Source organism: Meleagris gallopavo, chromosome 30 (genome assembly GCF_905368555.1).
Source record: "Meleagris gallopavo chromosome 30, MGAL_WU_HG_1.1, whole genome shotgun sequence".
Lineage (NCBI taxonomy): Eukaryota > Metazoa > Chordata > Aves > Galliformes > Phasianidae > Meleagris > Meleagris gallopavo.
Genome location: NC_139433.1, coordinates 3,123,273 through 3,141,742, shown reverse-complemented (window position 1 = coordinate 3,141,742; position 18,470 = coordinate 3,123,273). Strand labels below are relative to the sequence as shown.

The 18,470-nt window shown below is 60.4% G+C and overlaps 1 protein-coding gene across 1 annotated transcript in view; it reads right to left on the bottom strand.

Annotated features, from left to right (window-relative positions):
• EFNA2 (ephrin A2) overlaps positions 1–18,169 on the bottom strand; it is a 33,686-nt gene extending 15,517 nt beyond the window's left edge. Inside the window, exon 1 of the mRNA XM_085211742.1 lies at positions 17,495–18,169. Within this exon, the coding sequence (XP_085067868.1) occupies positions 17,495–17,616 (122 nt within the window). The 5' untranslated portion in view covers positions 17,617–18,169. The remainder of the gene's footprint in view (positions 1–17,494) is intronic.
• Positions 18,170–18,470: the final 301 nt, after the last annotated feature.

Sequence of the window (18,470 nt, the reverse complement as noted above, 5' to 3'; positions counted from 1 at the left end):
ACGCCTCCTGGCACCCGCTGACACCCCAGGGTGCTCCTCGTTGCCCCCACATCCCCCGCTCAGCGCTGCGGCCGGGTGACAGCGGGTGACATCGCACAGCAGCAGCGGTGGCAGCGGGGATGCGGGCAGCTCCCTGCTGGGCTGGGGGCACCGGGGGTCTCCGGGCACGCCAACCCATAGCCCTGCCCGCTGCGGGAGCGCCCGCCAGGCCGGCGGCAGACAGCTGGATGTGCCGGCGGGGTCAGCACAAATGTAATCAGATCAGAAATTCATTGTCGGAGAGACGGCGGCTGGAAAGTGTAACGCTAATTGCGTTAGCGCCGTCAGTCGTGGCTCCTCGGCTCCTGCTGCCGTTCCTGGAGAGATGCGAGGGCACGGCTGGGTGGGTGCAGGGCACGGCAGGATGGGGATGGGGCACGGCCGGGTGGGTGCAGAGGAACGGGGTCTCGGTGGGAGCGGGGAAAGGGTCAGGAGAGGATGAGCGGAGCGCCGCTGAAGCCGGCGGCCAGATGGCTCAGGACAGGGCCGGGCGCTGCAGCAGAAGGTGTTTACGGTGGTGGCTGACAGCAAAGGTGAGCGGGGCACAGGGCTCCGGCAGGAGGTGAGGAGAAGGGAAGGTGGGGAGGCTGCCGCGCTCTGCAGATCGCTGCCGTGCCTGGCCAGCATGCGTGCGCTCACGCACAGCCGCCCCAACATGCACGGGCCTGTGCACACCCACTGCAGCGTGCACCCGCCCATGAACGCTCACTCCAGCACTCGTGCTTATCCACCCTAGCATGTGTGCACACATGCACACCCACCCCGGCATGCATGCACCCATGCGCACCCATCCCGCACAGCGCCGTGCCCCGCAGCTGCGTGCAAACCCTGCGTGTCTCTGCTGCAGCCATGTGCCAGCCCGTGCACGAGGCCACGCGTGCTCATACATGCTCAGGCTGCTCACGCTGAGCGCCCTAATTAACACGGCTGGTGCTGATAAGGGCGAGGGATGGGGGAGCTGCTGGGGGTTATCTGCCATAGGCAGCCGGGAACCCCCGCTGGACAAAGGCGCCCAATTGGGGGTGGCCAAATAGGTAAAAATTCCCACACCAGGCTGACCTCATTCAGGCCACTGAGCCCTGGTGCTCGCTGGGCTGTTCCTGGCACACTGGGGGCAGCAGTGCAGCCAGCACGTCCTGTGGCATTTAGCACAGGAGCCGTCCAAACACTGCGGCTTCATCAACCTCTTGCTTACCCCCACCTCTGTGGCCCCACCCCTGTGCACCCTGTGCCACCCCACTGTCCCTGGGGGTCACCAGCTGGGATCCAAACCCCGGTGACCCCATCAGGACAACGCAGGACTTTGCTCCTCAGCATGGTGATGATGGGCTGCGGAGCCGTAATTCATCATACTGGGCTCTGTCAGCTCCCTTTAATGGGGGTTGGGGGGAGCGAGCAACGTCCCTTGTCTGCCCAACAATTAATTATTATTTCCTGGCTAATGATGAACTCTGATTTGCAAAGCAGGTAGTGGCTGTGTGTGGGGATGAAAACCGTGGGCTCCACCCCTCCTTTGCCGCACTGAGCCCTCCATGTTGCACCTGCACTGCTGGGGGGGTCACGGGAAGGGTGGGTTGTGCATCAGACACCCATTCACCACACCCTGCTGCCCTGATTTTGAGCATGCTCACCCAAAAAACAGTGCCTCAAGTTGGATTCCCAAATACTGCAAAGTACCACAAGTGCGCAAAGCGCATGGAGCACAGTGTGTGCATGCAGCGTGCAAAGCACATGGAGCACAGCAGGTGCATGCAGCATGCAAAGCGCATGGAGCACAGTGTGTGCATGCAGCGTGCAAAGCACATGGAGCACAGCAGGTGCATGCAGCGTGCAAAGCGCATGGAGCACAGCAGGTGCATGCAGCGTGCAAAGCGCATGGAGCACAGTGTGTGCATGCAGCATGCAAAGCGCATGGAGCACAGTGTGTGCATGCAGCGTGCAAAGCGCATGGAGCACAGAAGGTGCATGCAGCTTGCAATGCACACGGAGCACACTGTGTGCATGCAGCGTGCAATGCACATGGAGCATGCCCAGCGCCTGCAGCACACCAGGGCTGGGTGCAGCTGCATCCTTGCTGCGACAGCAGGCGGCTGTGCCGGTGGAGAGCACGCTAAGTGCAGCCCGCTCCAACCGCAGACCCCGAGCGCTCTGCGCCGAGGAGCTGATAACGGGATGATAGGGCTGTGTTAATGGAGAAAATCCATTTAGGTTCACTCGATACTCTCCCCACAGGCTTTCATTACACCTCAGGGGTCTGCGGAGCGCCGTGCCCTGAGACGGGCAGGCTGCGCTCCCGCGGCACATCACCACTCATCCGCCTCTGCAGAGGCTCTGGAGCAGCTGCAGCACGTTTGGGGCTGGGAGCGGCGGCCCCGTGGGGCTCTGGTGACAAATGCACGTCCCACACACACACACACACACACACACACACATAGGGTTGCTGCCCGACCCACAGCGGAGTGAGGAGGAAACTGCAACGGAGCCACGGAGGAAAGCAAAATAATTACCGGGCGCTCCCAGGCCGGGCTGCCCGCCCCGCGCGCGCTGTTTAAGGCTAGTTAATAGCTAGTGTTCTCTGGTTAGGCCTGAATGACATTTCCAGAGTTATAATAACTGAGCTATTACTTGCCGTATTGATGCATTCCCCCTGCCGGCAGCCGGCTCATCCCGCGCCGCGCCGCGCGGCCGCCGAAAGCTCCTTTAGTCAATAGCACTTCTATTTTTCATTACTCCCTGGAAATGTGGCTCTTGGAAGCTCATCCGTCATTCAATTACGCCCTGGTTCAGTCCTATCATACACGTGTCATAAAGTTCCTCAGATCTGAACTGCTGTTAATTTTCTGCGCCGTCCCGAGGGGATGCCGGGACGTGCCTGGAAAGGCAGCCGCGCACCGAGGGCATGCCGGGACCGGGCGTCGCGGGGGGGTCCGTGCTGCAGCGGGGCCGGGGGTCGGCAGCCCCCTCCCCACATCCCCACACCACCTTCCCACGCAGGTCCGTTCCTCCGGCGGTGTTGGTTTAACGGGGCCATCTCCCCCCCCCCTCCTCCCCTTCCCCTTTAATCCGAGCGGTATCCGCGCTGGGCACGTCCGCGCCGGATAATCACCTGCCTGGCAGATTTGTCACTGCACCAGATGTAATCGGGGAACTGCTTTTTTTTTTTTTTTTTTTTTTTTTTTTTTTTTTTTTTTTTAACCCTCCTCATTTTCTGTTTCTTGGAAGCCGCAGCTCCGGGCGGTGCCCGCTGCTCCCCCACCCATGGGCTGCTCCTGGCTTTGTTCCCACCTGTGCTGACTTGCGGCGCGTTTCCGACCCGGCTGCCATGAACCCAACAAAAGGGATGGATGGGTTCACATGTTGGTGCAGCCGTGGGTCTGGAGCAGAGCTCCCCATGCGTGCAAGGGGACCAAGGCAGTGTGACCCTACGGAACCGCAGCCGCACCCATGAGAACAGCTGCCTGTCCTCCCTGCTGCTCCCACCCATGGGTACCTCCTGGATAACCAAAGGGACTGAAAGGCTCCCAGGGTTCGCTCTCTGTGCGCTCGTCTCCCCCAGCCCACATCCCCCACCCTCCACCCCCATCCCCGCTGTCGTCCCGGGGCTCACTGAGATCCATCCTCCATCCCAGCAGAACCCCAGGTGTGTTACAACCATCACTGACCACCGAGTGCCACAGGGCTCATGCCAGGATCCCACTACCAGTCCCTCTGTCCTAATGGGAACAGCCTCTGCCCCAGCTGCCAGATGTGGAAACTGAGGCACGGGGGAACCCATCTGTACCTGAGCTATGGGGACATCCTCATGTGAATGGACCACAGTGACCGCACTGCTGCCCCAACCCCATCGGGGTGACCCCTCCCTGAGCACAGCTCTGCTGCTGGGGGTGGGCTTCTTCCCCTGCCCCCCCAGCCACCCCAGCCCTCATTCCTGTCCCCCTTCTGCCTCACACAGACACTCCTGCATGGCTCTGGGGCACGATGCTGTCCACCCTCATTGATCCCTGAAAGGCACTGCTCCTCACCCAGAGATCAATGCTGGGAGCGGCTCGTGGCTCTGCAAGAAACCACAGCCATCGCCTGCCAGCCAGCATCCTCCTGGCCACACGGCAGCACCCATCGCTCAGGGCAGCACTGATGCTGCAGTGGGGGCCATGCTGCGGGGTCCAGATCCTGGCTTGCCCCCCCTCCATCCCCAAGCATCCCTGGGCAGGACCCTGCATGGCACAGCACAACACGCTCATGTCACCACTGAATGCAGCAGCACCGCTCACCCAATGCCCCCCCAACCTCCAGGTGTGGTCACAGTGCATCACTGCAGTGAGACACAGTGCGTGCCCCAACCCCTGCAGAGGTCCCCCAACCCACAGACACCAGGACCGATGGACAAACGAGAGGGCAGGGCTGAATGTGGGGCAGGATGTGGGGCTGGGCTCCCCCCACGTAGGTGTTCCGAGGGTGGGGGCTACGAGGAACCCCCCTCTGTCTGGGCACCAGCGAGGGGTCTCCCCGGCACGAGGCCATAGGGCAGGGGGTGCGTGGCCCCCAGCAGGGTCAGGGCAGCGCCCACACTGGGGGTCCTGACAGAGGCAGCAGTGGGGTCAGGGGCCAAAGCAGCGCTCTGATCTCTCTGCCCAGAGCCCCCCCCCCAAACCTCCCCATCCCCCCCGTGCACTTCTTCCCCTCGTGCTTCCCCAGCCAAATTTGACCTAATTTGCCGTGAGCCGCCGGGGTCTGCGCAGGGCACCGAGCTCCCCCGCCCCACCCTGCTCCTTTCACTGCTTTAAGCCTTTTTGCTTTGTCCATTCACTCAGACACTAATCAGATTAACGCCATTCCAAAGGTGCCCCCCTCCCTCCCTCCCTCTTTCTCACCCCCCCTTTCCCCCCCAAAAAAGCAGTTTCACCGACCCCAACCAGGACCTTCCCTCCCCATCGCAGGGCAGCGGTGGCACTGAGAGCCGAGGGGACTGGGATGGGGGACAGGGATGGGGCTGCCCCCCCCAGCACAGCGATGCTCAGAGGGATGATGGCAGTGATGGCAGCGGTCCTGCGCAGCTCCATCGGCACGTGCACCCTTTGGGGAATCCCTCTCCTTTCTCGGAGACGTTTCACATTTCGATTCATGCTAAAGGACTGCCTGGGAACAGTGGAAATGGACCAAAAAAAAGCCAGCTTTCCACCTGCCTTCCCCCCCAGGGAGGGGACACAACCCCATGGAGCAGCATTGGGCGATGCCATGACCCCAAACCCAACGCAACCCAGAGATGCCCTGGGGACAGCCAGGACCCAAACGTGGCCCAGGGGACACCCAACGGGGACCCCCATAGAGACACCCATGGGTCACCCTAGGGAACACCGCAGCTTTTCCAGCCCACGGGAAGGCAGAGAATCCCCCCCTGGAACTTTCTGCCCTACCCCACGTGCTTCAGCCCTCCCCCCACCCCAGAACACCCAACGTCCCCACCAGACCTTAAAAATGGATTTCAGTCCCTTTTTGGGGCAGCGCTGCGCACAAATGCATTCGACACGGGCGCTCTCCCCTGGCCAGGATTGTATGCAAAGGCAGTTAGGGGTCAATGAATAATTCATACTCCGCTGTCTTTCAGAATTATACTGTGGAAAAATAAATCTGAGACTATATAAAAAATAAAAAATAAAAAAAAAAAAGAAAGAAAGAAAGAAAAAAGGGGCCGGGGGGGCCCCGGGACGCCCCAACTCTGCGTGGGGATGAAAGCCTCTGCGCTGCCCCCACTGAGCAGCTCTGCATTCAGGTCTGCACGGAAACCACCTTAAATCCTTCCTGTGCTTTGTTCCGGGCGCCTTTCAGTGCGTCTTAAGGAGCTGGGGAGGGGGCCTGGTGGGGGGGGAAAGGGGCGGGGTCCTTTGAAGGAGCCCACTCATCCGCGCGGCTGCTCGAGTTCAAGGGGCTGCGTGCCCAGGGGGTGGCGGGGCAACGTCCCCAGTGCCCGTCCCCCAACCCTATGGATGTGAGGGGAACCTCCATCCCCCCCCTTACCCATGTGTCAAAATGGGGAGCTGAACCCATGGAACTGGGGTGCTGAGTTGGGGAGCAGGGAGGGAAGCGGGGGGGGGGCAGCCCCCAACCTAGAAACCCTACATCCCCATCCACAGCCCTGCAGCTCCCAGGGCCACGTGCTCACGGCACGATCCGCTCGCGGGGAGGAAAGGAAGCGGGAGTCACTTTAATTTGGCTATTTAAAAATAAAGAAGTAACGCAGGCTTTGAAAGCCTGGAGGGGTCCCAGCGGAGAGACCTCCATCCCCCCTTCAAAGGCCGCCTCTGCTTTCTTCCACCCGTTAGCAGCATACAAAGGTGCGCGAGCACTTTCGTCTCTGCGGAAAGACCTTTTTAATTGGTTCCAGGCAGAAGGTCAAAATCTCTCCCCTTCCCCGCACGCGTTTCTGAGAGGGGGAAGGAAAAAAACTGGGAAAAAAAAAAAAAAAAAGTGGTGGGGAGGAGAGGAGGAAGGGAACGGGGCTTGGAAGAGGCGGAGGGGTTGGGGCGCACCTGGAGCCAACGCACAGGGACTGGGGACAGGGGGACATCAGGAGGGACATCAGGAGGGACACAGGAGGTGATGCTCATGGATGGCAGCTGCAGGGCGTAGGGGTGCAGGCACCGCTGCTCCTGGGTTCCTGGGTCCTGAGCCCGAAGCTGCAGATGCGCTCATCCCACAGCTCCTCATTGCCCACGGGGGTCTCCGGGCAGCACTCAGAGCCCGTCCCCAAGCACTGCACCCCAAACCCCGACCTCCATCCCCTGTCCCCCACCCTGCCGGAGTCGCCGTCCTCCCACCACTTGGATTTCCTTCCACGGAAGGGGAGCTGAGCAAACGCATCAATTATTGAGCCGGGGCGCCGCGAGCCCGACGCGTCCCCTTTGCTAATGCCGCTCAGGTAGAGCAGCGCGGAGCTGCAGTCAGACACCTCCTAACACGATTAGCTGCAGGGCTCTTCCAGCGCGCTTCAAGGTCAATTTTTCTGAGGCTGACAAAAGGCACGGGCGGGTGGAGGCTCTCCCTAGGATGGCACGGGCAGCCCCGGGCACGGGGATGGGATGGGGACGGCGGGGATGCAGCAGTCCTGCCGCAGCACGGTGATGCCCGGAGGAGCGGTCCCGCACCGCTGGGTTTTGCACGGAGCAATTGGATCCATATGTTCCCCAGCAGCGGAAACCGCTTCCCCCTCCATCCCTCCTGGCCCGGAAACTGCTCGGCTTCTTCCAGAGCTCTGAGTGGGGCAGGAGATGGGACGGGGCCAGGAGCCCTGTGTGGGATGGGGTCTGCGTGAGAAGGGGGCTGCAGCGCTGTGTGCGCCATGGGGAGATGGCGACGGCACGGCCCCACCAGCAGCACCCAGCCCAATGCTTCCCAGGTACCAGCAGCACTCAGAGCATCCTCTGGGTACAACGGGGCCGTGGTGCCCATGGGGTGAGGCTGCCCACGGGATCAAGCTCCATAGGGCACAACAAACACCGCCATGAAGCCATCCTGTGTCCCTCCACCCGACAGCACTGCAATTTGTCCCCATGCAGGGATGGCACACGGCGTTCTGCTCCCACCAACTGCAGCAAGGACTCAGAAATGTGCCCAAAGAGGCACAGCTTGAGAGCCCCACTCACGTAACTCAAAGCCCATCTCTGCTCCCAAGCCCTGCCACGGCATGAGTGCCTCCATCACCGTCAACGCAACGCATTTCTGCTCTTTGCATTATGGAGAAAAGCTGGAAAACAAAGCCCTGGAGAGTGAGCAACCCTGGAAAGAGGAAAAATTAAAAGAAAACAAAAACCCACATGTAAATCGTATTATTTCAAACCTGCCCATCTCCAAACCAGTCTCTCAACTGGGGGAACTGGGGCCACCCGCACCCGGAGGAGCGCGGGGAAGGAGCGGGGACGCAGCACCAATGCCACCCCACAACCTGATGGTGGGATTGGGGTTAAACGGGTTTTTAAACACCTCTGAGCTGGTGGGATGCAGCGCGCTGCAGAAGGACGCCGTGTTATTTTTATCATTGCATTACTTCCAGCTTAATTGCCGGGATGCCATCAGCGGCGCAGAGCGGGGTGCGGGCGGTGGCAGCTCACTGTGGCCCCGCACGCCGCGCTTTGTCCTCTCCAAAAGGAGCAGCAAACACACGGTGCAGGAGCAAGGCAGCAAATCCCACGAGCACTGACCCCGATCTACACGTGGACACCGGGGAGGGGGCTGGGGACACCCCCTCCTATCCTCTTCCCCCCTCGTTGTGACCCCGGTGCTGCAGCAGGAGGGATGCGGGCGAGCGGCGCGGAGAAGCGCCGCTGCTGAGAAATCATCTCGGAGGAAACAAAACTTGCCAGTCAGCGCTCTGACTAATGGCATACGGGAATTAAGACAGCAGAAATGCCCCGTGCTGCCAGCAGCTCGCAGGCAGGTGTGCCTGCTACAACTTGTTTCATGGGGAAAGCAGCTCCGTGGCTGCGCTCCGCCGCTGGGAAACACCCAAACCCGGAGAGCAGATGGGGCTGAGCCAACAGCTCCGGGGGTCTCGGTGGGCACAGTGGGATGTGGGATGCAATGGGATGCGCTGGGACGCAACGGGCCGTGCACGGGGCAGCCTTGTGCCTGCAGGATGCAGGCGGCACAGAGCAAGAACCCAGAGGCACGGGGTGGAGGCAGCAGCGCACATCCCAGCAGTGGGAATGCTGCATGGTGAGGGCGGGGAGCAGCAATGTTCCCCAGCACTGGGCACGCTGCCCTCCTGCTCCCAACACAGCACCGGGCTGTTGAGCCCGGCCCCAGCTGCTTTGGCTTTGTTATGGGGTCACGCAGAACAGCAGCGGCGCAGAGATAGGGAAGTGGCGTTTTACCATCAGAAAAATTAGTCGCAATATTAATTAATCCTCAAAGCACTTTACGAACATTAACTAATTAAGCCTCCCAAGCCCTCTGCGAGGTGGGAAAGGTATCGCTGCCCTCGTTTTACAGCTGTGGGAAACGCAGCACGTGGAGCTGACGTGATGCGTGATGCACCCAAGGTCACTGCGGGGCGGGCAGAAGTGGGACTGAGACCCCAAACCCCCTCCAGAGATCAGGACAGGGCCTGCAAACCCAATGAATCCCCCCCAATGAACTTCTGTGCCCATAAAGGGGAGCTGGGGCTCAGCCAGAGAGCGGACAGCTTCTGGTGCCTGACCTGATGTCGGGGTGCAGAGCCCAACCCCACTGCGGCACGGAGCACTGAGAAAACCCCCACAGCACCCAACGCAGCGCTGCCTTGGGCTGGCAGCCAGCACGGCCCCACGGCGCCCAGGTCCCCACGCAGTGTGGCACAGGGCATGAGATGCCCCATGGTGAGAGCCCGCGGCCGCAGCACACGGCTCTGGGGGAGCAAAGCAGAAGAGCTGAGGGGCGTTACGGAGAGCGAAGCGACCCGGCGCGGTGTGAAAGCGGCTGGGTTATCAACCGGCGTCTCAATCACGCGGCATCGATCCAGATAATAGCAGGCAATTGTTCAGATACAATATCATAAAGTCTCCTTAACTACAGCCATAAAGCTTCCCCCGCCTGCAGCTCTCCTGGGCGCTCCCCACGCAGCAGCTTTGCTCCTCCGGCACCGAGAACAGCACAGAGCATCGTGGCAGTGCTGGAGGAGAACCACAAGGATGTGCTGGGCTCTGCTGCATCCCTGCACCCTCGCATGCTCCGTGCATCAGCTCCTTGGTACCTCCTGCACGGCACGGTGCATCTATTACCATCCCTGTGCTGCAGGAGGAGGGGGCACCCCGGCCTCCTTCGGCACACGGCAGCACAGCGTCAGGGTGTCCCTTCACTTCGAGTTGTAATGCATTGGATTTGGGGCAGCTGGGAGAAAATGCACCAACCCTGAGCCCACCATCACTGCACCCACAGCACTGGGGCTCTGCACGGGGCAATACCCAGCTCCACACCTTGGGACGGCCCCCAGCTGCCCGGCTGTTTGGCCACAGTAGAGCAGCAGGGTTTGGGTCGTGGTGACCCCTGGGAGTCCCTGCCCGCGCCAGGGAACGCTGCTCCTTCGTGCGCCGCTTAATGAGCACAAAATATTTCCATGTTGCAATTACTTGGTTCGTTTGTGCTGCTGAGGGCAGCGCTGGCGCTGGGAAAATCCCTCTGGAGCTGCTGCAGCCGCCTGTGGGGCTGGGGGGGGAGGATGGATGACTGAGCCCCATGGCTTCACCCCATAGATTGACACCAGCAGCGGGGATACACGGCTCTGGGTGTGTGCAGGAGGGTGTGATTCCCAGTCCTGTCCCCACGGGATGGGATTTACACCCCTACCCCCATTATAGCAGCAGTGCAGCAGGCCGGCCAGCAGCAGAGTTCAGCGCGTCGCAGCCACACCTGGGCCCATAAATCTCCCTTTACAAGGCAGCCCGGTGCAGTGATTTATAAGGTGAAACCAATATTAAAATGTTTAAGGTAAAAAAAAAAAACAAAACAAAACCAACAACCAAATGCACAGAGCCCAGCTGGGCTCCATCCCAGGGGAGCAGGGACCGGACACGGCGCTTCCTGGGACCCATCCCCACATCCCCTCCCTTGCCCCACAGATGGAGCAGCTCCACGCAGCCCCAGCATCGCTCCTCACCTCAACACGAGAAACTGAGGCTGGGGGAGAGGCGACGTCTGCGTGCTGAGCTGGGAACTGGAGCTCATCCCACCCCCACGCATTGCCTGCACCACCCGAGGGTCCCCGCGCCCGACCCCAGCGGGATGCCGAGCACAGAGAGGGGAACAGGAATTGTGGCAGTGCAACAAAAGGCCATGGGGTGTTGGGCACAGGGGGACCCCACGCCCTTGGATGGAACGGGGTGGCCTCGGTGCCCCCCAGGACCCCGCACTGAGCTGAGTGCTGCGGTCTGCAGCGGCGCAGGAATGGTGCTGTGTGGGGATGCTCGCTCTGAGGCTCTGGGTAAGTGTGACCCCACAGCCAGCTCTCATCACAGCTGTGGGGACAGCGAAGCAGTGATATGGGCACCTTGTGCTCTAAACGGAGCAAAATGGTGGAAGAGCATTGGAAGAGGAGCAGGGATGCAAAGCGAAAGAGCGAGCGGTGAGCGGTGGGCGGTGGGTAATGGGACCCCGCAGGTCCCCAAGCAGCCATGGGTGGGAACGGGTGTGGGAGCAGCAGAAATCCCCCCCAAAGGGCCCTGAACACAGCGCCAGGCAAAACAGTGCCACCAAAAAATGGAATTTGGAAGAGAAATGCGCCAGGAAAGAAAGATCTGCTGGCAAACAGAGCGGGATGCGGGGAGGGAACCCTTTGTGCGAAGGGCAGCGCTGGCGGAAGGAGATTCCTCTGAATTTTAGAGCAAAGCACAAATAACTTTTTTTTTTTTTTTCCATACATATTTTTTTAAAGCAAGTACGAAGGCGCCGCTTAAAAAAATAATTAAAAAAAAAGTAATTACAATCACTTCCATTTGACCCTTTGGCTGAAATAAGAGGCGCCCAGCGTGCGGGGAAAGCAAAGCACTGCGGGCAGCGCCTGGGCGCAGTGGTGGTGGAGCTGTAGGGGACAGCGTGGGGACGTGGGGACGTGGCACTGAGCACCCCCTGCACCCCCAGCCTTTTTCCACTCCATTTCCTCCCCCAGGCTCAGGGAGATGAATCCCAGCACCGACGCAGGCAGCCGGAACGGCAAATCCAGCGGTGCCAAATTTAATAAGAAGCCGCGATCCAGCGAGCAGATAATAATTGGGATTATCGAGCTGATGGAGGCGGCTCCCCCTGCGTGGGGACAGCGCCGGAGCTGCAAAAAAAAATCACCCAAATCTTTAAGAAAACGCCAAGGGAAAGGGAACCGAGGGCGCTGGGTGCAGCCCATAGCCAGTAACAGCGCACGGGCTGCAGGAGCTGCTCCTCTCAATGGAAATGGGATTGGAAAAAAGGAAGAATTGGGATTTTCTGAGCTCTCTACGGGGTCGGGCTCGGCTGGTTTCATTTCGCCGCGCAGATAAACGCGGCTCGCTTTAAATAAAATGTGTGTATTTATATTGAGGCCGAATAAAAGCCACTCGAAGGCACAGCACGAAATTCTCCCGGAGGACGGCGGGGAGGTGTGCGCCCGCTGCTGGGACAACATGGGCTGCTGCTGAGCTGATGGGGAGCTCCATCCGCGCCCAGCGCTCTGGGAAAAACAAACCGACCCTGGGAACGTGTCCTTTTCTGCAGTGAGAAATAAAAGAAAGGAAGGAAAACGCAACAAAAGTTGGGCTCAGATGGAGCGGGGAGCTCTGCGGCTGAGCATCGCACTGATGAAAGGGATGCAAAGAACTCGGGCGCAGGGAGCAGGGACGGTGCATGCAGGGCGCAGGCATGGTGCACACACGGTGCAGTCGTGGTGCATGCACAGCACAGCACAGCACAGCACAGCGCTCACAAGGTGCAGACGTGGTGTAGGATGCAGCACGGTGCATGCAATCCGTGGGGCTCCCCTGCTGCAGGTGGAGCAGCGCAGTGCTGTGCATCGGCGCCTGCTGGGCTCTGGGCAGAGGGTCTGCAATGAAAACGTCAATTTTGGGGGGGGATTTTGGGGTGGCCCAGCTTAAATCAGGGCCTGTTCTGTGTCTGAATACAAAGCAGGGCAGACGGGGTTCTGCACTCAGCTGGTCCTGGGGATGCCGTGGTGGAAACGCCGGCGGTGATCGTCGGCTGTGTGGTGATACCAGGAGCTCAGTGGGATGCATTGTGCAATGACCCTACAAAGGCACAACACCAAAGCAGCACAGCAGAGGCACCTGCAGCCGCGCCGCCCGCCCTACAATCAGCGCTGGGCTTGGAAACGAGGAGGAGAACATTTCGAAAAGGACGGGGAAAAAAAATACACATATACACACAGACATAAAGCAGCCTCAACCTCCATCCTTCCCCACCACCATCGCCACACCATTAATGGCCCAAACGCCCGTGGGGCAGAGCAGGGCTGGGGAGCAGGGCTGGGGAGCAGGGCTGGGGAGCAGGGCTGGGGAGCAGGGCTGGGGAGCAGGGCTGGGGAGCCGGGTGCGATGCGATGGCTGCACTCCATGGCTGCCCTCTCTCCATCACAGTGCTGGCACATGGCAAAACCAGGGCAGAGCTCAGCTCTCTCCCATCACCACCACCACCACCCCGCAGCCCCTGAGGGTCGGTCCCAACTGGGACAGCATCAGGGACACACAATGTATGGATGCAACCCAACCAAGGCTTTGGAACCATCGCCCAAATGCCAGATGCGCTGCAGATGGGGTCTGTGCACATTTTGGCACAGGATGGGGCTGAGAGCTCAGCCATGGCTCCGTGCTGACCCCACGGTGTCCCATGCAGTGCACTGAGGCTGTGGTCCCCAAACCTGGCACCGTCCACAGAGCCATCCCTGCTCCTTCTCCCCCCCATGGGCACGGTGCCCAAAGGCAGCACCGCACACCCACCGCTCCTCTTGGCTTTTGAGTAAGGAGCCTCATTAAGAGGTAATTAGCTCTCAAACAATGGGAAGCTATTTAGCAGCCCAGCCACAGCAGCATCAACAAGCAGAGGGGGAGAGGAGGGAGGAGAACTCCCACCAGCAGCGATCGGACCCACCTGCAGCCCCATCCCAGCGCCTCCTGGGCTGCTCACACCAGGACAGCCCGGCCCCACCGCCGCTGTTTCACACCTCCAGAAGGCATCTGCTGATGCTTTGGGGTCCCTGTGGCACCCGTGGTTGTGGGGCTCAATCCCACGACCGTATGGGGACAGCTGGACCTGAGGGCACGCCGTGAGCAAGGGGAAAAATAAATCTTAAACTCCTCTTTGGGGCTGAAAGCAGCGATGCTGTGACCCCCATCCGACCCAACGGAGCAGAGCGAGGTCTGTGCCCAAGTGAGGAAAAACACGGAGGACAGAGAGCAAATCTCTGACACACAATTAACGTCTCAACCACGCACGCAAAAATCAAAATCTCGCCATTGGAAATGAGTTATTTAAGGAAAAATTGCTGCAATTTTGCAGGCAGGCCAGCAGACGAACCTCACCAAATAAATGCACCTATCGATACGGATGGCCCCAAGCCCGGGTATGTGGGGCAGCTGCATGGACAGACAGACAGACAGACAGACACCCGGCACTGGGACGGTGTCTGCAGCCCTGTAACCCATCTCCATCCCGCAGCCCACGCACAGCAACGGCACCAGGCGTGCAGCTGCAGAGATTGGAGCCCAGGGACCGTTTGTGCATTGGAGATACACCTCTAAAACACCTCTGCTGGTGCACGGTGACAACTCTGCAGCCGTGCCTGGAGCCGTCCCTCCTTCACCCATCACTGCTGCTGTGTGGCTCCAGGAGCAGCCCGGCTTTGGGTGTCGATGGGGACAAGCAGCCGCCCCGCAGCCCCCGGTGGTGTTTGGATCCCAAAGGTGAGAGCAATGGGAGAGTGACTGCAGCCCCTGGGAAGGGACAGGGAGAGAAAATCCTGTCGCAGGCGCTGGCCCCGCTTGGAGCTGCTCTCTATTAACCGTGCTGCTCCAGCTCTTGGCTGGTGGAGAATCGGTAACACGGCTTAGCGGGCTGGAAAAGAGGGGTGGGGAGGGCTGCAAATGATCTGAGCACAAAGGGAAAATGATCCAAATGGGAACTCTGAGGGAACCCAGTGCTGGGGTTGGGGTTGGGCAGCTCCAACCCAGGCACGGGGCACCGATGGGAGAAACCCCAACGGCCAGAGGGCCTTGGGAGCCAGGACATGGGAGAAGAAGCACGGCATGGACGGCACCAGAGTCCCAGCCCAAATAAAAGGGACCCACGACGCGGCCAACACGCAGCTCCCAGTACAGACGTGCCCAATCTTCTGCTCAGCCATCCCTTCCCAGCACCCATTTCCCACGGAAAAGCAACCAGAAGGTTTCCATCGCTCCCTCCAAGGAGGGCCCAAAGCCATCGACCTCGTGGCAACCTGGGCTCCGTGTGCTGGGCTGGGACACGGCACAGCAGGGGCAGCTCTGAGCAGCACGGAGCCGTGGACAAAAAGCCACGGCCGCCCTCCCAGGCAGCAATGAGGGGCGAAGAGCAGCTAAAAGCTGCAGCATCCCAACCCACATCGCCCTGCAATGCCCACCCCGAGCTGCTGCTGAGCTCCTCCGGCCCACGGAGAGCAGAACAGAAATCCCAGCTGTGCTCACAGCACCAACAGGAAAAAAAAAAAAAAAAAAAAAAGAAGAAGAAAAAAATAGAAGAAGAAAAGAAGCAGAAAATGAGGCTTCCAAGGCACAGAAATGACTTCACAGTTAAATATAGGCCACGGGTAAAATCGAGACCATTTACAGCATTTGTATCCGTACCGTAAATAGAGAGAGGAAAATACCCCACACTTTGCACATCCCTACAGACACAAATCCACGGCGGGAGAAACGTTGTTCTGGAAGGATGGTGGTGCTGCCCAGGCCCTGGCTGATGGAGCAATCCAGTGCCAACGTTTTGCATCAGGGAGAGCTGAGAGCTGCCAAGAGCTGCCAGCACCGAGCCCTGAGTTCCAACGGGTCGGAGCGTCCCGACATCCAGCCGAACCCAAAGGCTGCATCCAACCCTTCCCAGTGAGCACAGAGAGAACCCAGCGCTCCGGGATGCAGCTCCCCAACCTCACCCTGCCAACCCCCCGAAGGGCCACGTGCACCAAATTCCTCCTTCGGCCCCATCTCCTATTAAAGGAAGGTCTCCAGCTCGGTGCCGAATGCCCCCACGGAGCGGGCAGCTCTCGCCGTACAGTTTGTTTTTCATTTAGACCCAATTAGGAAATATAGAATTATTCTAATCTGGGCAAATCGTATTGATTCTACCATTCTATGAGTGGGAGATTTATGGCGGTATTTATGGAATATGGATGGCGACAGAAAAGAGCAGAAAAACCTTCATCCCAGCCCAGGCGTGCGGGTCGGGCGCTCTGAGGGCATTTTCCTCTCTTTTATTTTTGGTCCTTTTGGATCCTTTCCGATTTCCCCCCTTCTTAAAGGGGAAAATGAGGGAGGAAAAGCGGAGCCCAAGAGGCATACGAAGACTGCTCATCATCTAGAAGGATGAAATAATCCTCGAGTAACTCCAAACAGCTGGACCCAAAGAGCAGAACAAGGAGAGAACTCAATGGCGATGTCTGGATGCGTGGCACTGATGTGTCCCCGTGAGCCCCGGACCCAAAATGTGAAATGTGGGTCACAGCACAGCCCTGCAGCCATTGTCTGCTCATCCCACGCCGCTCCCCGCATCCTTTGCTCTATTTTCCCCCCCCCTTGAAGGTGTTTTCCCTGCTGATATCGGGGCCCAAAGCCTCCAATGGGCCGCAGCACGGATGGATGCTATGGGATGGCATGGGGTGATGGCAGCGAGATGGGACACAGAGCGATGGCCAACGGGCACCACAACCCCATCCCAGCACCTGCAGCACAACCCTGGCTGGGAGAACAAAAAGCAAAAACCCCAAAAGTGTGGCTGAAACGGGGCGACCACCGTAACCAAAAAAATAAAACTTTGCAACGGGGAAGAGAAAAAAAAAAAAAACGAAACAAAACAAAAACCCAACAAAAACCCACACAACCCAAAAGCCCTCCCTCTTCTTCCAACCCCCCACAAAAATGCGAGGGGGGAGGATAATAAAACCCATATGCGGGGCAGCCGAGGCCCCGGTACGAAGAGCACAAAGGAGCCGGGCGTCCCATCCAGGAGCGCGGAGTCACCGCGCGTCTCCACGGCCGGAGGGCAGCGCACCGCCCCCAGCACAGCGCACAGCAACTGGGGGGGATGTGGGGATGAGGGGGGGGGTCCGATGGGGTCTCTCTGAGCTGTGCGGATTTGGGGAGCAGCGCGGGGATGGCAGCCGGCCCCGCAACGTCGCGATGTGCGGGGTCCGATCGGGGGCTGCACCTGGGGGGAGATGGAGCTGCGGGATCGGCTCCGTCAGCTGGGAATTAAAGGGGGGCGGGGGGGGGGGGCGAGGATGGGGGGGGACCCGGAGCTCATCGCGGAGTAAATTCGGGCTTTACGGAATTGCGAACAAAGAAATCCGACGGGGAAAAGAAAAAAAAAATAATAAACGAACTCTACGAAATCATCACCATAACAAGGCTAAATAATAACAAAAACCCTTGCAAAAAAAAAAAATTAATAATAATGACAGCAATAATTTCTTCTCGCAAACACAGAGCGGGGAAACTACCGGAGCTGACGGAGCGGTTCTTTCTTTTTTCTTTTTTTTTTTTTTTCCTCTTTTTTTTTTTTTTTTTTTTTTTTTTTCCCCCTCTCGCTTCTTCCAACGTGGAAATAACGCCGAGTTTCTCCGCCGCCGCTCGCAGCGCCCGCAGCCTTTTGTCCCAAGCCCGGCGTGCGGGAACTCCGCGAGGGACCGGGATGGATGGAGGGGGGGAGGAAAAAGGCAGAAATGAAAGGCACGGAGGGAGCGGGGCGGCCCGGCGCTCACCTGGGGTTGCTGCGGTTCCAATAGACGGCGTAGCGATCCGAGATCACTTTCCCGGGGTCGTCGCTCCACACGCAGACGCCGACGATCGCCGCGAGCAGCGCGGCCGCCTCCCAACGCGGCATCGTCCCGGCGGAGCGGCTCAGCGGGCGGCGGCGGAGCGGCTCCGGGCCCGACCGGGAGCGGCGGGCGGGAGGCGGGCGGCGGCGGCGGCGGCGGGGGGGCGGCCGGAGCTCACCATCGCCCGCGGCCCCGCGGCCGTCAGCGGGGAAAGTTGGGGGCGGCCGCCGAGCTCCGGAACGGCGGCGAGGGCATCCCGCGAGCCGATCGGAGGGGACCGAACCGGGCCCCGCTCCGTGCCGGCCGTCGGGCGCCGCCGCCCCGACGAAGTTCCCCGGTCGAGACCCCCGGCCGCCCCCCCCCGCCGCCCGCGCCCCGCACCTGTAGAGCTGCGCCGGGTGGGGCGCGGTGCGGAGCGGCGCGGTGCGGGGCGGAGCTGCGGTGTGGGGGGCACCGCTCGGCCCCGCGGGCTTCCTCCGCCCGCCGCCGCGCCGCCCGGGAGCACCGGAGAGACAAAGGCCGGGCCGGAGGCCGCCGCTCCCCGCGTTCAGTGCCGCCGCTCCATGCTGCGCCGCGCCCCGCCCCGCCCCGCGCCGCCCCGCCCCGCACGGCCCCGCACCGCCCCGCGCCGCCGCCGGTTCCGCCCCCGCCACATTGTTGCCACCGACGGCCGCGGCGAGCGCCCGACTGCGACCCAGGGCGGAGCCCCGACGGTGCCCCCCGAGCGGTCACGGATGTGGGGGGGGCGGGGGAGAGAGAGCGGAGAGCGTGCGGGGGTCGTGCGGTGCAAAATGCGGGGCGGAGGTTGGGGTTTGCAAGGGGGGTGCGGTGCAAAATTAGGGGCGCTTTGCGAAAGGGGGGTGCGGTGCGAAGGGGGGGGTGTAGAGGTTGTGCATTGCAAAGGGGCTGCATTGCAAAA